The 19422-nt window shown below is 38.9% G+C and overlaps 1 protein-coding gene across 1 annotated transcript in view; it reads right to left on the reverse strand.

Moving 5' to 3' along the window:
- nova2 (NOVA alternative splicing regulator 2) overlaps window positions 1–19422 on the reverse strand; it is an 86449-nt gene that overhangs the window by 58238 nt on the left and 8789 nt on the right. The window contains exon 3 of the mRNA XM_014993934.2: window positions 6383–6526. Coding sequence (XP_014849420.1) covers window positions 6383–6526 — 144 coding nt within the window. The remainder of the gene's footprint in view (window positions 1–6382; window positions 6527–19422) is intronic.

The following is a 19422-nucleotide window of genomic DNA, read 5'->3' on the forward strand; positions in this document are numbered from 1 at the left end:
CAGCAGGAATGTCTTCTGCCATCCTGCAGAGTGGGAGCTGCTTTATTTTCTACCAGCAGAAACACTTTTACTGGTTCCACTTTTACTTTTTCACAGGCAATCAATGCAAACTGGGTCAGAGATTTTAAAGCTGGAAATGGAAAGATTTAACTGCATGAATGAAGCTCGTTGTGGTAGAGAAAGCGATTTCTTACCGAAGTAAACACAAATCAGATTACTTTCACGATTAATCGATTAAATATTCTGCAGATTTTTCATTTAACTATTGGAGCTTTGATTATTACAGTATTATAAATATTTGAGACACTTTAAAGACGTATCAAGACGAATCAGTGGAAACTGGTTCGGTTATTTTAAAGCTAAATGAAGCTGGAAACTGACCGATGATTCAAATGCATAACTAAAGCTTGTTGAGGCAAATAAAGTGATTTCTTCTCAAAATAAACACAAACCAACTTGTTCAGGCTTGTCAATAATATTTCCAGTCAGTCGAAACGCAGAATGTAATGTAATTAGGAAGCCCTAAAGCTTAGGGCTGCAGCTGACAATTAGTTCAGTGATCAATTATTCTGATGATTAATCGATTAATCAGATTCTGCAGATTTTAGTTTAAGGTTTTTTATAAATAGAATATTAGAAATGCATTGAGAAAATGTAAATAAAACATTAATTTTACTTTTTAAATGACAAAATAAACATTTTATTGACTAAAATGTAATAGCAGTTTTACTACAAACGGGGATCGTTTGTAGTAAAAAGAAGGTTTTATTTTTGTACAGTTTTGGTTTAATTACAGCTCTGAGTGTTATACTTTCAGCAAATAACCTTTTTTAGTCTGTATCCTCAAGTTAATGATTAACTGATTGCTAAATTAGTAGACCATTATTTCAAGAATGGATTAATCCGATTAATCGTTTCAGCCCCACTAAACTTCAAACAGTAAAGAAACCAGACTTTCCTCTGGTTCCTGCTGATTTTTCAGGAGGCAGGTGTGAAGCCACAGCGAGGTGAAGGCAGATTATTTGGTTTATCAGCTCATCTCCGAGCTCTAAATTCGCCGTCATGGATTCGGCGCCACGTTCCAACACCTCAGCAGAAAGGAGGAGAAGACGTCGATTCTAATTATAAAACAAGTGTAGCAAATGAGTATTTGATGCAAAGTGACGGCGACTCTATTGGTTTTGTGGCCAGAAGGATTTCCTGGCCGCTGCTGTCCGCTTGGACTTTCCACCAGATTTCAGGGATGATTGTAAAACGCCTCGCCTGTTCTTCCATCACTCTGTGACCTTCAGCATTTTGGGTGTCGTTTGTAGCCTGAGCATCTGCTGCCCTGAGACTCTGGATAAATATTACATTAGCATAAAAAATGCAAGTTCATAACATTTGGCATATATTAGCCAACAATCACTGAAATTTATGAATGAAGCACACAATGATGTTTTCATGGCAATCCATCCACAGCCTGACTTTAACCGAGATTATATGGTTTACAAGGCCGATCACAAAAAGGAGCTTTTCTTCCACACAGCGGTCCCATTAACCAAATATTTTTAGTCTGACTATTTTTATATATATATATATATATATATTTTTTTTTTTTTTTGTTGTTTTTTTGGCCAAAGTTGCAAATTGTCAGCTTTATTTTTTTTTTTTAGGATTATTTTACCAAAACAGTTAAAATGCTGCACACAACTTTCCCCAAAAAGACACTATTTTAAATATGACAAAATTAACTTGTAAGTAACTTTTAAAATAAGATTAATTTTAAAATAAAATTATTTTTCAGTAATTTCATTCACTTATAATTATTTGTTTTAAGTAAATAATTGCTAAATATTGATGAGAAAGTACCATCTCCACAGAAATGCTTTGTAATTTAACACCTTGAAATTGGGTCTCTGTCTCTTTAAGAAACTCCTGCACTTTCTGAAGCTCCGCCTTCAGGAAGTCATCCCAACATGGCTTCTCCTATAATGAGCTCAGCAGATGCTGCTAATTGCTGCTGGCTAGTCTGAAGGATTTCTCAAAACATGCATGAAACAATTAGGGCAACACGACAGCCATGTTTCTGATGAGAGAATAACATTATAACATGACGTAAAGCTCAAATAGTTACATATAGCTCTAGTTAGAGGAAGTTAGCAAAAACGCAAAAACGCTAAACAAAATTAGCAAATAAAGAGTGAATAAAAAGACTGAATTCCTGGAGGGATTTAGCAGCAAGACTTTTTTTTTTAAAAAATAAATGTACATTTAGCAGGAGGCGGAGGGTTCTGATTGGCTGACGTATCGACGGCGGTTTGGATGCAGCTCAGGTCGGAGCGACTGCGACGTCCTTCTGGTTTCCACTTCGCTCCAGAGAGCAGCAGCCAGACAGATAGAGGCTATATTTAGAGGCGGCACTGCCTTGTACTGTACGGTGCGTAATAAATCTGTTGTGCCATAATAGTGGTCTGTGTGTGTGTGTGTGTGCGTGTGTGTGTGTGTGTGTGTGTGTGTGTGTGTGTGTGTGTGTGTGTGTGTTTTAAGGATGAATGGTGGCCTGTCTCATCACCGATGCTGCGGCTCTCAGCTAATTGGTCGTCTCCTTAAGTGCTGCTGCTGCACTATTCTCCAGATGGGATGGAGGGAGAGAAGGAGGAAGAGGAGGAAGAGGAGGATGATTGATGGCAGAGGATAGAAAGAAGCCGCATCGAAAGGATGAATAAAAAACCAGGAAGGAAGGATGAGGGGTGGAATGAACGGGTGAAGGAATGTGAGCTGAACAGAATATTCTCCTTGTAATGCAAATGAAACACATGAAAACCAACATATGTAATATATTCTATATTCTGCAGTTTTTTAATGTCTGTTAAAAAATGTACTTTGATTTGCCCTCATTTCTGACACCAATTCAGCTTCCTGTACAGAAGAGGAGAACATTGACCTCCTTTTCTGATTTCTTGCTACATCCTGACATTTCAGTTCGTAAACAATAAATTAAGGATTTTATAGATTTATTTGGTTTGAGGCTACAAATATCTGATTATCTGAGTTTTGCAGAAGCGCTCCTGTTTACTTGTTTCTGTGCTAAAACTGAGTGAATTGCTTTAGTAAAATGTCTGTTTTGCCTGAGGACCAAAATGAGCTGCAGGTTGTCAGATTACAGAAATAATTGTAAATTCAACATAAAATGTACACATGAAAGAAAAAAGCACCAATTAAAACAGATAATTGTGCTAATCATAAACAGTTCTGCTAACGATAAAGCACTTTTACAGTTAGCGTCCGCTAGATACCAGAAGCTAATGCTAAATGCTAACTTCAAATTAACGTACACTATAATTTACATGTTCTATAATATCCTTAGGTTAATATCCTGTTGTTGTTTTTTCCTGTTTGTTTTGAAATAAAGTTATTTGATCCTGAACATGGATGTTTAACTAAATCCTGTCAAACTTTATTCAGCTGAAAGTTTATAAAACAGCCAAATAAATCAGAATTTATCTGGAAACATTCATTTATAGGAAGCTAAGCTAAACAAGTTAGCAAAAGGAAAAATTTGGGAAATTCTGCTGTGGAAACTCAAGTTTCTTCACCCAGTCAAGTTTATACTTAATACTTTTGTTTCTAAAAACTTGTTTTTAATTTCATCAACATTTTTCCAACTTTGAGTGAAACGAAGTAACTTCTGAACTGCTGAAGGTGTGAGAGCGACGATGAGGAGGAGCTTCAGGCCAACACACTGCAGTAACGCCGCTCTTCATCAGACGGCCTCCGCTACTCCCAACACACACACACACACACACACACACACACACACACACACACACACACACACACACACGCACACGCACACACACACACACACACTCTCAGACGGACTCCTGCAGCAGGTGGGCCTTTTGATTTGTTACCCAGGAAGAACCGAGTCTCATTTGCATACAGATGCCCCCTTCAGCGCAGAGGAAGGGTTTAACGACACACACACACACACACACACACACACACACACACACACACACACACACACACACACACACACAGCTCCTTCTGTCCCAGACAACACTCTCTTTCTTTTTCATTCCTCCACTCGTCTCCCTTCCTCCCGTCTTTCTCACCCAAACAGATCACGAGCCACGTCTGTGTGCATACAAATATTTTCGCAGATTTACATCCGATGTTTAAGTGTGAAGACATTCTTTGGATTTATGCAAGTTTTTCCCTTTCCCTCTCTCTTCCCTTTGCCCAAGCTGAAGTAGTTGCATCCATGTGTGTGTGTGTGTGTGTGTGTGTGTGTGTGTGTGTGTGTGTGTGTGTGTGTGTGTGTGCGTGTGTGTGTGTGTGTGTGTGTCTTAGAGGCTCTTGAACCCTGCATCTGCTCTGGCTGGCAGAGCTTCCAGGAGCCTCATGCGCTGATGTCAAACAACAGCCGCTTGTTTGCAGACCTCCGATGCACAAATTCAAACGCTCTTAAACACACAAATAGAAAAAATAAAAATAAAAGAGGAGCCGGGTTTAAAGCGCAATAAATTCTAGGAGACAGCAGGATAAAGTGGAAGCACTGGTGCAGCTGGGCTGAGCGCGAGGTGATGTGCAATACACACACACACACACACACACACACACACACACACACACACACACACACACACACACACACACACACACACACACACACACACACACACACACACACACACACACACACAAAATGCTCTTTTTTCTCCACGATGCGTCAAGCTAAATTCTTGTTTCAGCCAAAACTGCACAATAAAACAAAGCAGAAACCGAGACTAAATCACAAACTCTAAAGTCTCTAAACGCCGAAGGGTTTCGGCCAATAGCTGCAGCTCAACCCGACCCAAAAAACACATTAAAGTTTGGAAAAAAACATAAACTCAAGATCTGAAACTGCAGAAACATTACAACCGCTCCGAGTTCAGCTAAAGGTGATTCCACCCAAAACAGAAGCTCCAGCCTCTATAAGGGAGAAAACACAGCAGCTTTTCACTGGACAAACATTTTTACAACCAGCGTAACATAAATGATTTTTATATTTTAAAGGAATTTCAATAACAAGTTCACATATGTAATAAAACTCAGAAATCTGCATCGCTAAAAGCTTTTTTCCCCACTTGTTTTCCAACAACTCTGCTTTTGGCTGCAGATTGTGAAATAATTCGTTGCAGCTGCCTGCAGGCATCCCTCCGCTCCACAGGCGAATTATGAGTTTCTAGTTTTAAATACGTCGACGTTTGTTACCTAAATGATCTATGAATAACCCAACACTTACACACCGATCTCTGCTGCTGCGTCTCATGCAGCACGTGGACTTGGTTTTGCAGCATTCTTACGATGTTTCGTGGTTAAAAGAAACTTTCAGCTCAGCAGAAGATTTAAAATGTTCAAACATTTAGCATCGCTCATGCAGCTGCAGGTCATGTCAGGCCAGCTTTAGGAGTTTAGACAAACAGAACGTCTGATCCTGTAATCCTGATCTCTCTCTGCTGGGGTGTGTGTGTGTGTGTGTGTGTGTGTGTGTGTGTGTGTGTGTGTGTGTGTGTGTGTGTGTGTGTGTGTGTGCGTGTGTGTGTGTGTGTGTGTGTGTGTGTGTGTGTGTGTGTGTTAATGTCCCAGAAGATTTAATAACTCTCAAACTACAAATCAGTTGAGTGGTGCCGACAGGAGAAATTCTCAAAATGGTTTGAAATTTGTCTGATTTGTGGTTCTGCGGAGCATCTGAGTGTGTAGTAGTCAACATGTTCAGATGTTCATCCATCCATCCACCCATCCATCCATCCATCCTCCCATCCATCCTCCCATCCATCCATCCATCCCTCCATCCATCCCTCCATCCATCCACATCCACCCATCCATCCATCCATCCCCCCATCCCCCCTCCCATCCATCCCTTCATCCATCCCCCCATCCCCCCATCCATCCTCCCATCCATCCTCCCATCCCTCCATCCATCCCTCCATCCATCCACATCCACCCATCCATCCATCCATCCCCCCATCCCCCCTCCCATCCATCCCTTCATCCATCCACCCATCCACATCCACCCATCCATCCATCCCCCCATCCCCCCATCCATCCACCCATCCATCCATCCCCCATCCCCCCATCCATCCATCCCCCCATCCATCCCTCCATCCATCCACCCATCCATCCCTCCATCCATCCACATCCACCCATCCATCCATCCCCCCATCCCCCCATCCATCCCTCCATCCATCCACCCATCCATCCCTCCATCCATCCACATCCACCCATCCATCCATCCCCCCATCCCTCATCCATCCCTCCATCCATCCACCCATCCATCCATCCCTCCATCCATCCCCCCATCCATCCTCCCATCCATCCATCCATCCATCCCAGGGTTTGTGAGCCTTACCAGGGTAGAAGTCTTTGGATTTTGACAGTTTGATGGTGGCTCCAGTCTCTTTCTGCAGCTGAACGATGGTCTGGCCTCCTTTCCCGATGATTGAACCAGCAGCATAGCTGGGAATCAAAACCTTCAGGAAGTACTCGCCTTCCTCTGCGGCAGGAAACAGGAAACAGGAAGTCAGAAAGTGCAGTAAATGTCGACTTTGCTACAAGTAAAGCTGAAAACAACAACAACAACAAACCCAGTAACAACATGCTTTTACAACCTTTGTCCTCATGCATGCCTTCTGATTTCAAACAGTTTTCGGCCGACCTCGTCGTTCCAACGCTCCATAAATCTACCCAGTCACTTCCAATGACGACTGTTATCATGACAGCTCATTATTCCCATAATCAGATGATTCTTCGCCGGCGTTATCTCCCCTCTCTCTCTCCTCACACCCGTTTGAGCAAACCTCTAAACGCTCCCTCCGGATTGGTCTGATCTAATTTCAGTGTGGGATTTCAGGAATCTGGTCCTCGTCATCATCAGACACGCTGCACCGCGGTTTTGCTATTAGTGCTGATCAGATAGGAACGACGCTCCCGCCTACCTGTCACAACACACATGGTAAATCATTCTTTATAAAGACTGAACTATTTTACGGATGGATATTTCAATTACTGAGAGCTGCATTCACCCTGGGCGGTTTTTACACTGCAAAAAACGAAATCTTACCAAGTTGGTCTAGTTTCTAGTGAAAATATTTCAGTAATTTTGACATAAGACAAAACTTTCCAGGAAAATACAGCAACTTGTTTTAATTCAATAATTCCTTAATGTTGGTGAAAAAATACCAGTTTCCCGGGCAGATTGACATATAACATGATATTATTCTCATGTTATAGGCGAAACAATCTGCCAATGTAACTAGAACTTTTTCATCAATATTAAAGATTTTCGACTTTAAACAAGCTCCATTATCTTGCTGAAAAGTTACTTGTAAGCTAGTTTTGTCTTATTTCAACTGTACTAAAATATTTACACTAAAAATAGGCCAAAAATGCTTGGTGTGATTTTATGTTTTTGCAGTGAAAAAATGATATTTGCACTAGAACTAGTCAAAAAATACCTGGTAAATTTTTGTGTTTTTGCGGTGTAGATGTGATTTCAGCAAGATTAATCCTATTAGTCAGGGAAAGTCGAGATTTTAAAGAGTCATTGTTAATTTATTGGAAAAAGCACGTAATAATAAAAATATTCCAAAAACAATTAGAAATGCTGTCTAATTTAAATCATACACAAGATTTGAGCATTTATGTAAATATGTATCATCATTATTTATCACAACTCATGAAACAAAATGGATATGTAGTTTGTTTATGAGTGTAAAAATGAAAGTAGGAATGGTTGAAACAGCATTTGAATTTCAATGTTTCTGCTTTTTATTCATCTGATGCTCTGAATAAAAAGGAACAAAATTTGTCCCCCAAATTTCTGTGAAAACTGAAAAACTAAAAGCAGAATCTGAACAAAACAAAACAAAAATACATAAACAGAAACCTTGATGGATTCAGTCCTATTTCTAAAAAATGACAAAGAAAATAAAACATCAATTCCTCTAAAAAGCAAGACTGACCTTTAGGTTATTACAGCAGAAGTTACCATTGCCTCTTCAAGGTTTCTCCTCATTCTTACTTGGGAAAATATGAGCTTTTCTGTTTAATTTGATCTTTTAACATCTAATTTGTGCTTTGCAGCTCTTCATGCAGTTCCAGTTTGTTTGATGTTTTGTTCAAAGCTACAAACTTAGTTTTAAACTGTTTCTTTGAAATTTAATCTCGTCTTTTACTCAACGGTGCTAAACAAAATGTGATTTAATACAAACATAAAAACTCTGCATCATAAGCAGTAAACTAAATTATAAAGCAAAACAAAATGTTTTCATTAAAAATGGTTTACTAAGACCTTCATAGATTAAACTGTGAACAGAAGTTTCTCACAAACACGTTTTGAAGTCGGAAACTGAAACTGGTTCTGCAGCATCTAATATGTCTAATAATCCAGGACGCGCAACGTCTGGGGACAGATTAAAAATAGGATTACAATAAAGGACGCACGTCATCACCACTGTAAACCTAAAACAAGAAGTTTAATATTTAAGAAATAATAATTCATACAAGTAACAAAAATAACAAAATCAGACAAAGGATTTTTTTCCCCAAATTAGTTTCTTTAAATAAAAAACTTCAGAAACTTTATCAGAAACTGCAGGTTTGTGTCTGAGTCTCGTGGATTTTTGGTTGAAACATGTTTGTTTTTCATTCAGAGGGAAGAAAATCCAGAAATTTTACTCAAGAGCAGAAATACTTCATAATACAATTATTCAAAGTACAACGTAGTAAAAATACTCTTAAAACTGCATTTTTTTTCAAAAAAAGTTACTCATAAATGTAACTAGTTACTACCCAACTCTGCTGTCAGAAACTGCTAAACAGTGTCGAGGTTAAAAAGTTAACGTTTACTGAGTTTTAAAAGTGTTAATCAATGCAACGCCAGCAGGAAGAGTCGTATTTCTTATCTGATTGGAAAAATCTGCCAGGTTTAACTTTAATGGTGATGATTCAAAAGGAAGAAGATTTCTGGTTTCTTTTTGAGCCAGACTCTTAAACTCGGTCCCTTTAAATAGAAAATAGCAGCAGGGAGAAGTCCAGTTGGTAGCTGTGCAGATTAGTGAGGGATGACCGTGGAGTGGCTGGGTGGGCTTCGGTCTCATCTCTGAGCCGAGCCAAAGCAGACACCCACAGGAAACCCGACACTCCCTGCCCTTCCTCGGCTTGCCTAGTGATGAAATACAAACTGCAGGGAGACCAAGAGGAAAGAACAACGAGCCTGGCCTCAGTTTACCCTGTGGGAATCCCTTCCTCCATCTTTTTTTAAAAGATGAACCCAGGCCAACTCCTGTCAGAGAGTTTGCTTCTGATTTTCAGACCAAACTTTGCGTCCTCTTCCTCCCCTTCAGCTCACTTTTCTCTTCTTCATCCAGAGAGACACATTGGAAAAACGTGATTTAACTGTTTAAATGATCTTTAATCTTGAATAATTGTTCTTCAGAATTTTTGAAAAGTTATAGTTAGACAATTAGCACCAACATCGGTATCGGCCGATATTAGTCATTTTTTAACACATTGGTATCGGCACGATAAATAAAACTGGGCCGATATGAACAGCCTGATATTTATGTTTATCTGTTTGTGGAGGGGCATTTTTTTCCCAAAGGTGACGAAACGATAGTGAAATACATACAATATCGGTAAATATTGGTTATCGGCCATAACCAACATTATCAGATATCGATCCCTACTTTAAATCAGATATTATTTTTACAATTTCAATGACATAAAGGAAAGAAATCGAAATCCTCTCCCTGGAAGTGTTTCTTTTAGCACATTCACAAATTAGGGTCGTGCTACTTACAGATCATAAATGATATTTTGACTGATTTTATGGATTTTTGTGGAATATTTGTACATTTTTAACGTGTCTCATCCTCATCACACTGAGAGCTTTATTTCTGTAGCAGCAGGCCCACTTCACCACCAACTGATGCAACGGTGATGTAATGTTTTTGTGCCAAAAGCATTTCATGGATGCTCAAAGCAACACTTTGAAGCTTAAAGAAGTGTCACGTTGTTTTGTCTGGTTAATTATTTTCCTCCCTTCCTGCTCTTGTTTTTGCTCCCTTTGCTACGGTTTCCTCCACCCAGTCCCATCTCCTCTCTGCAGTGACCCACTTTGGGTAAGGAGCCTCGGACTGACCTGCTTTAGATACAGAGCCGGCTAATTATAACAGGCTCGTATTAATACGACAGGGGAATTGGTAAATACGAAGCGGTCATATCTGTGCAGAAAGCACGTGTGCGACAGCGAGAGGATAAAGAAACACTCTGTGAAACACCTCCTCCGCAAACAGATCGTTTCCGACATCATAAACAGGCCTGCTACACCTCGGCATCCTGACTCATCATATACATAAGAAGATGTAACACATGAGTCATGTTCATCACTTCAGTTGCATGGTAACACAGTTACATGTCACCATAAAATATGCAGTTATGATCATGAAAAGTCACTAAGGAAGATGATTTGTTGAATGTTTTAAGTTCTGATTGTGCTTAGAAAGCCAAACTATTTATGGGATGCTTCATAAAAATGACGCACATGAAGATTCGTGGTGCTTCTATAACAAACTTCCAAAAGAAACTGAAAACAGCTGAAGCACTGAGTTCCTTTAAATAGAGACTAAAAACCCGTCTGACCCATAATAAATGAAACATTGACCAACATGGGCAATGATTTTGTTGATGGCATCAAAATGTAACATTTGTTCAACTGTAAGACGTTTTCTCTAAAAGTTTGTAATTTTGTGTTTTTATCATATAAAGTACTTTGAACCACCTTCAACTGCTGAAATAAACTTGATTGATTGTCAATAACCAGCTGGATTCTATAACTGCAAGACTAAGCTAGCATTAAAAATCAGATTATAACCCAGCTACATTCACACAGCTTATTTAGTAACAAATATCTTGCTCTTAAATAATAGTTCAACTGAAATAAAAAAATTATAAATAATAATTATATCTAAACTTTCAGTAGTTAAAAATTATGTAAAGCACTTTGAACTACCTTGTTGCTGAAATGTGCTATACAAATAAACTTGATTGATTCAAAGAGAATAAATGTTACATTTTTAATGGAAGTCACGTCAAAAAGTCCCATACCCAGATGACAAAAAAAATGTTTCAGAAAAAGTAGCCCTTGCCTTTACCTAGCAGCGTTTTATACTGCTAATGCTAGCATTTCCTTATCACCGTTACATTTTAAAACGCTGTTATATTATTAAGTATTTTAAGGCGATGTTATTAAGAGGCACAGTGAAAAGACTCACTTACGGCTTTGGAGTTGCAAATTGCAGGCTTGTAATCTAAAGCAAACATATTAGCATCGATTAGCAATGCTTATGGACGACTTGCATGTTAATGTTTACATCCGGAAATGTCGCGCATGCGCACAACGCTGGAGGAAGAGAAGATTCTTTTACTTGCCACCCGTAGCAGCGCTGCCGCGGTAGAGCGATTACTATGACTAAATGAAACCTGGAGATGCAGGTATTATTAATTCGTCGCAATTCGCCACAGCAAAGGGGGAAATAACGCAAAAGAACCGTTGAAAAACGGTAGCGTAGCTCTCTGTTGGTCACGCTACGCGCAGACTCGTTGCCATAGCAACTGACGACAACGCCACTATGCGTTTCAGCATTCATCATCAAACACTCAAACATTTCCCACACAAATAACAGAACATTCAGTCCGTTACAGTTTTATGTTTTTAGGATTAATGCTTATTTTACGATCATTAATATGTGATTTGTGGTAGATTAGCTACCTAAGCTAACTCAGCGGTGGCTGATTAGCTAATTTAACACCTGCTCTACCCATGTGGCGTTTATGTCGCCTTTTTTTATTATTATTTTAACTGAACCGAAACACACCGAATTCAACAGCACATCTACATGTTACGGTAGTCAGAGTAAATTAAGAATGACGGTCTACTTCCCTCTCCCTGGCTATTTTTTTTTCTTAATTAAAACATTTTCTAACCTTGTTATCTAGTTGCCATAGAGTTGCGAAACACTGCGTCCCCTTTTCTTTTCTCTTGAGGTGTACATTTAACATGGGCGTAGGTTTGGGTAGGGACGGTAGGGACATGTCCCGACCAATATTCACGGGATATGAAAAAGTCCCGACCAATTTTTGCCATATTGGCTCAAAGAACGTGGATCTACGATCTTTGATTAGCAGCAACAGGCGGTGCGCGGAACGGAAGCTTCTTAGTTTGATATTTATTATGAGCCTCCGAGACCGTGTCGGAACGGTGCTGTCGGGGGGTGGGGGGAGGGGGAGTCAGTTGATTCGTCGGACGATCTTTGATTAGCTGCAAAAGGCGGCGGCTAGCTGGGCACACGCGTCTCCTTCTGAGTCTCCGAGACCATGTCGCCACCAAAAAAGAAAAGGACAGACATTAGAAGTTATTTCGCTACGTCGGCTGTAAGTACAGTGAGTGGACCCATAAGTATCTATCACGCAACGCATTTGTTGTAAAGTCCGGTGTTTAGTAAGGTCAGCACTGAATGTGAGGTAGAATAGGTCTGTTAATTATGTAATATTTTTTCTTTTTTATTTTATTATTGATTTCTTCTTATCTGCAATTGTGTTTGCTGTATCCAGAGGATATTTCTTTTGATCTTACTTGTAACGTTTGCTGAATTTTGTAAAGGAAAAAGTAAAGTGTTCTTGAACTGATCTGCTGAGTATGACTGTATCTGGTTGTATGATATGGTTATGGTTGGGGGGAGGGGGTTATTAAGCCAATGTGGTTTCCCCCCCCCCCCTTCTCAAAAATGTTCGGTGCTCTTGGGCATTTCACTGTGCTGCGGGGGGGTGTCAAGGTCCCCACCAAAACTTAGACCGAACCTACGCCCTTGACATTTAACAATTAGCGCGTTATGCTGACAGTTTAACAGCTAAACCATGTTGGTCACCATCATCCCGGGAGAGCTGGAGCGCGTGACGTCACGCTCCGATGGGCTACTCAGGAAGTTAGCTTTCTGTAGAGTAGCTCTGCAAATAGAGGAAAAGCACATTACGTAGCTAAAATATTGCCTTTTCTGACTATTATTAAATGGAAAAAGTGACTTTGTACAATGCCCTAGATAAAGTCATGATTTAAACAAGTAACTAATTTAAACAAGGTAACACTGTTAGCATAAATATGATGGACTGTGATGAAAAGTACCGGTAGTTAAAATAGTAACTACTAAAGTTTCATTTTTGTGCCAATGGAGAAGCCTCAAGTTAAGATGAAACAGTATTTACGTTTTCTAAGTAAACTACTTCAAGTGTTTGTCTTTGCCTATTAAAAACTCAGTTTTGCTACTGTGATTACAGTTATTTATTGTCCTGTTATTCAGCATTTGGCATCAATTTAACAACTTGTTTTTTTAATGTATTAGTCGCCTAATGACTCACGTACAAAGTAAACAATAAACTGTTAAAGAAAATGAGAATGAATGTGCTACACTTAAAGAAGAAGTTCGCAGTGAGAGCTACCAGGAGCTGAAAGAAACAAATCATAGCTTCCACTGTTGTTTTGTGTGTCTTGATATGAACCAATTATTGCAGCTGGTTTTGGTTTTCGGCTTTTTGTTTGTTAGACATTCGCTCCAAGCTGAACAAGCACCAGAGAATAAATCAAACTTTCAGACCCACAAGTTGCTTACAGATGCCACAGAGCTGAAAACAGTGACTTTGTCAAAACGACCATTAGGTCATGGCAAGCTTTAATTTAAAACACCTTAAGACGCAGCACACTGTGCACAACACAGCTAACCGGGGCGCCTGCCTGGAAACACATGTCGATGTCACAGTATCGTTTCATCCCTGTCCTACTTTGCTTCGACTTTGTGACTAGATTTTCCAAACTGCCAGATTTCCTGTGGTCAAATCGAACCTCAGATACATGCACTGTGACACGGTTATAAAAATAAACTTATTACTCATTTGCTCTGGAAACTACACCATTAAAGCACCGGTGTGCAACAGAGCAGAGTGTGTTTGTGTAGATCAGTGGGTTCCCCAACCGCCGCCAGGGTTGCCAGATCTGACGGACAGTGTCCTAAAAAACCACCCGGAACATTTAATCTAATGAAATTCATGGTGAAAGCATCAATTATAGTCATATATACAGACAAGCCAAAGCAGTTTTGGTTGTCCTTTATTACATTCTGACCAGAACTAGGTCCCGCTGGGACTTTAACAAAGTGAGACTTGAGTTTTTTGTCCTTTTAAATCATGAAGTTCCCCTGGGATTTCGGTTTTACAGCACCACCACATGTGACACTTGATTAACCAATGACTAGTCACTGATGTCACATTTGAGAGATTCTAGAGATTTCTAAACAAATTAACTAATAAGTAAGGTTGTCAAGCCATTAAAAAAATTAATCAAATTAATCTGATTAATGCCGTGTCTAATTTTGTAAGCTTAAAATATAAATATGAACACAGTTGTGCAACTCCCTCCTTCTGTCACAGTCCAACCAATTAAATTGTAGATGTTTTGTAGCAGAAAGCAGGTCATGTCGTCTCCCAGTACTCAACACACACTACACATGCACACCAGTAGTAGCAAACTTGTTCGGATAGATTTCATTTTTGAAGTAGGTAGAACATTTTGACAGTTTTGTGCTTTGAAAGAATTTTGCTCTAAGCTTTTCTAAAAACCCTCCAAATGTTGTGAAACGCAGCCCAATTTTCAACAACCCGCCCAAAGCTGGTTTTTTCCAGCCCAACCTGGCAACACTGCCGGCTGCTGCAAGGAGGGTCTTTGTTTTCACTGAGCGTCTCTCACAGACGCAGGAAGTCCCCACACTTCCTTTAACGAGAAGACACAAAAAGAAAAGAAGAAATGGCCACCGGCGGGTTATGAATGGAAGGAGCTTCCAGCCTGGTCTCAGAGCGAGTCTGCAGAGACGGCGCTCCACCTTACTGTGTGTTCAGACAAAACCAGAGGAGATGCAGAAACCGTGAAAAAAAAAGAAACGCATTCAAAATGAGGTTCTGGAGCTGCAGCGTTTGTTTACAATAAATAATAAATCCTTCTCCACCACGACATAACTGGATGTGTAAACAGTCCAATCTGTTGCTAAGGCCCTCAGCAGACCCGGCAGGCCCAGAATAGGCTCGCCAACGTCGGGGGGGATTGAACGCTCAAATCCTGGGATCTGGTGTCCTCAGGCCTGCAGAGGCCACGCAACACCAGGCTCTCCACTTCATCCTCGTTCACGCAAACCAGCATGAGACATTTAAAAATGAAGATAATTTCCTTTTCAAAAATATTTCACCACAAACACAAAACCTTACCAAGTAATTTAGGTTAAGTTTCTAGTACAAATACCAGAATCAGAACTATTGGTTTTTGTTGTTGAACATGAAGAAAGCACAACAAAATGTAAAAAACAGCAACTCTCAAAGGTAAGTCAAATAACTGAATCAAATAATAATAAATAAGTATATCTCAATACATTTAAAAATATAGTAGAGACACAGAACTGGAAAAATATCTGGAAATACGAACAAACTTAATTACAAGTAACTTTTCAGCAAGATATTAAAGCTTCTGGTAAGTAAATAATTCCTTAATATAGATGAAAAAGTAGTGATAGTTCCTCTGGCAGATTATTTCACTTATAACAAGACATTTTCCCTATGAGTGAAATAATCTGCCAGTGGAACTAGAACTGGGTTGCTAGGTAACAGTCTGGGCGTGGCTCAGGTTGCTAGGTAACGGCACAGCGGAATATTCCACCAGCGGAACTTTTATCGATATTAAGACACTTCTGACTTACAACAAGCCTCTCTATCTTGTTGTAAAGTTACTTATAAGTTAGTTTTGTCTTATTTTGAATGTGCTAAGACATTTACACAAGAAACTAGACTAAAATAGTTGGTAAGATTTTGTGTTTATGCAGTATTAATTCTTTTCATACCAGCTAACTAAACAAGCACACTTCAGAACAAGCTTCTCAGATTTATTTTCCACAATTTGACAAAATATAAATAGGAGGACAGAACGATACGGATGAAAAACATCAATATTTAAGTATTTCCTATCAGTCGATAGTTATTAGTTTTTTGTTTTAAATATCTGAAATACTTCCAGACCTTTCTTGTTTTGTCCACAGTTTTCACTTCATGCCAGTCTTTTTTCATTTTTAAGCAGTTGAACTTGTTTTATTTCAAGTGTACTAAGATATTTGTACTAGAAATTCAACCAAAATTACTTGGTAAGATTTTGTTTTTGCAGTGCATATCATTTTATGCCTTTGCTAAAGCCATATTTTTTTATTTAGAATCATTTTTTTATCAGATATAAGGAAATACTTACATGCTTGGGTTATTAAAAATGAATAAAACCCACAAAATAACAAGGATTTGTTAGAATACTAATCTTACTTTAATCTGTTTATCTTCAATGAACATATCCCAGATCGGGCCGGCATGTTGACAGATGGTGCTTTGGTTGCTTTGTATAGAATTGGCAAATAAATTTGTATAAAAATGACAAAAAATTTCTGAAATAAAAATTCTCCTTCAACAAGAAGATTTAGTCGAGACCAAAGCGCTGCAGTTAAGACTTTTATCATCCAGTTTTTGGTAGAAAGAGAGAAAAACAATAAGTCACGGAAATTATTGAGCTCATTTTATTTTATCATGCGATTAATTTACTTATTGTTTATGATGACATATGTTGTGTTGATACAGCTCTTTCTATTAAACTGTTTGACATATTAGTAAATTCACACATGCAGCTCCTGAGCGAAGAGTTGGACCATTATTTTTCACAAACATTTGATTTCCAGGCGTCCAACTTGGACGTCTGAGGAGGATTTTATGAAAACATACAAATAAAAACAGCAAAAAAAAGAGCTAAATATGAGCAGAGGTGGGTAGAGCAGCGAAAAACTGAACTCAAGTAAGAGTAGCAATACTTCAACATACTTTTACACAAGTAAAAGTAAAAAGTAGCAGGAAATTACTAAAGTAAGAGTAAAAAGTATTTCGTAAAAGAAAGTCTACTGAAGTACTGAGATCAAATTATCAATCATTTAATACTTAAAAATTACACCATCAGATGGAGCAAAATATAAAGTTAAGTGGAAATTTTGGTATTTTAAGGACCAAAATGACAATAAAATATAAAAGCAACAAAAAATAACAAAATCAGGCAAAATAATTTTTTCCAAATCAATAAAAAACTTCAGGAACTTTAACATAAGCTGCAGGTGTGAGTCTTTTTATGGTGGATTTATGGTTAAAACATGTTTGTTTTTCATTCAGTTGGTAGAAAATCCAGAAATTTTACTCAAGTAAGAGTCAAAATACTTCATAATAAAATTACTCAAGTAAAAATACTCCTAAAAGTAAATTTACTCAAGTAAATGCAATTGTCTAAATATAACCAGTTACTGCCCAACTCTGAATTTAGGTAGACAAACATAAATAACAGCTGTCACAGTTTGATAAATGTAAAAAATAAGCCGTGTTTTTGGGGGTGAAAGGAAAAAACGTTGATCCGGTTTGATGAAAGGAGGTTCTGGAATGGCGGCTCGGAGCTCTGGGGAAAATATTCATCTCCCTTAAGCAGGGAGAGTTAAGGGGGTGTGCAGGCTTTGTCTAACACACCCCTGGTCTTTTGTTGGAAGGTAGCACACACACACACACACACACACACACACACACACACACACACACACGAGCGAGTGCAAAGCTCTCCAGCCGTGAGGCTCTGACCAGCTGTCTGCGCTCTAAAGACGGCCTTCGTCACTCAGAAACAAACACAGCGAGCAGGAAATGTTTCTGCTTCTCACATTCACCGTCGCTGATTCAGTTATTCTACTTTTTTATGTTTTAAAAGACTACATTTGTTTGGCCTTTCTTATTGTCATTTTTAGAAAGAACAAGAAGTCTGAAGTCAAATTTTAACTGAGTATTTTTTTTTGACTTGCTCCGTACTGAACTGGATTTAACTCCGTCTGCCATAATTCTTTGAATTCATGAGATGGAACAACATTTAATTTCCCATTGGGATCAATAAAGCATTTTTAAATTTGAAACCCAACAGTTACAATAAAATCTTGCTGCATAATTTCAGTTTGAAACAAAGGCGTAGGACGAGCCAATCGGGGGAAAACATGGCGGCTAACAACAATAGCTTAACGCGGTCACTTTGTTTCTGTGTGAGTGTGAGAATCGGTATTGTTGGGAGCGTTTCGGAGGCGGGGGGTCCTTCCAGTCGCCCTCTCTCTTTCATCACAGCCTCATCCATATTCATGGCCGCCCTCTTCGCTCTCCTCGCCTGTTAGCCGCCGTTAGCTCTGACCGACCGCCTGCTCAGCCAATGGCGTCCCTCCCTTCATGAGAACATCGCCAACCTCTCTGTTCACCCCTCCCTGTTCAATCCCTTATTCGTTTGTTTTTCCAATTTGACGCATTGGCTTACAAAACAGAGCTAGACGGTGAGGAGGAAACGGAGGAGAGGGAGAAGATGTTGCTGCCGATGGTGGCTTTAGCATCGATCGGCCCAGGAAACGGTTGCCGAGCGAGCGTCGTCGACAGCGACGGACAAAAGGATGGAAGAAGGGCGTGATTAGCGTGGACGAAGAGGAGAGGGTGAAGAAAACAGGCGTGTCGCAGAGGAAAAGCAGCGTTCGTTCACAGAAACGCCTCGAAACGACCCAAACTTTACAAGTAATTCAATATATCCCATAACTAGACATGTAATTACCATGTAATTACCACATATTCACAGGTAATACCACCAGCCTGTCATTACCAATTTAGCCAGACAATAAATTGTCCCAGAACTTATTGCAATAAACGATAATATTGTCATTTTGAGACCATTTCTGAGTGATAAACTTAAAAATTTTAATGAATATTTAACACTGGAACTGGAAGACATTTTAAATATCCAAATTAAAAAACAACAACAGAAACAATAAATAAAATGAATTATGAAGTCTCTGTAAATAGCAAATGGCCAGTTGAGACCAAAACACCAGACTGAAAACTTTTATCATCCAGTTTTTGGTAGAAAAAGAGAAAAAAAATAAAGAAAATAATTGAGTTAATTTAAATCTTAATTTACAAGTTAAGATCATCATAATAATGTTCACAAGGATTAGGATTAGTTTTATTAATTTTTTTAGGAAGTTTTTTTTTGGACTAATTGTTACCAAGCATTTTATTTCTTACTTACTGCCACATTAATTTAATTTAACTGTAAAACCTGGTTTCTTGTCAAAATGTGACAAAGTACCATGTTTCTTTCTACGAATCTGTATACACTGCAAAAAAACAAAATCTTACCAAGTGCAAATATCTTAGTACACTTGAAATAAGACAAAATTAACTTACAATTAACGTTTTAGCAAGAAGTAAAGG

The sequence above is a fragment of the Poecilia mexicana genome, unplaced genomic scaffold (genome assembly GCF_051168715.1).
Source record: "Poecilia mexicana isolate PSO_F unplaced genomic scaffold, ASM5116871v1 scaffold_13, whole genome shotgun sequence".
Classification (NCBI taxonomy): Eukaryota; Metazoa; Chordata; class Actinopteri; order Cyprinodontiformes; family Poeciliidae; genus Poecilia; species Poecilia mexicana.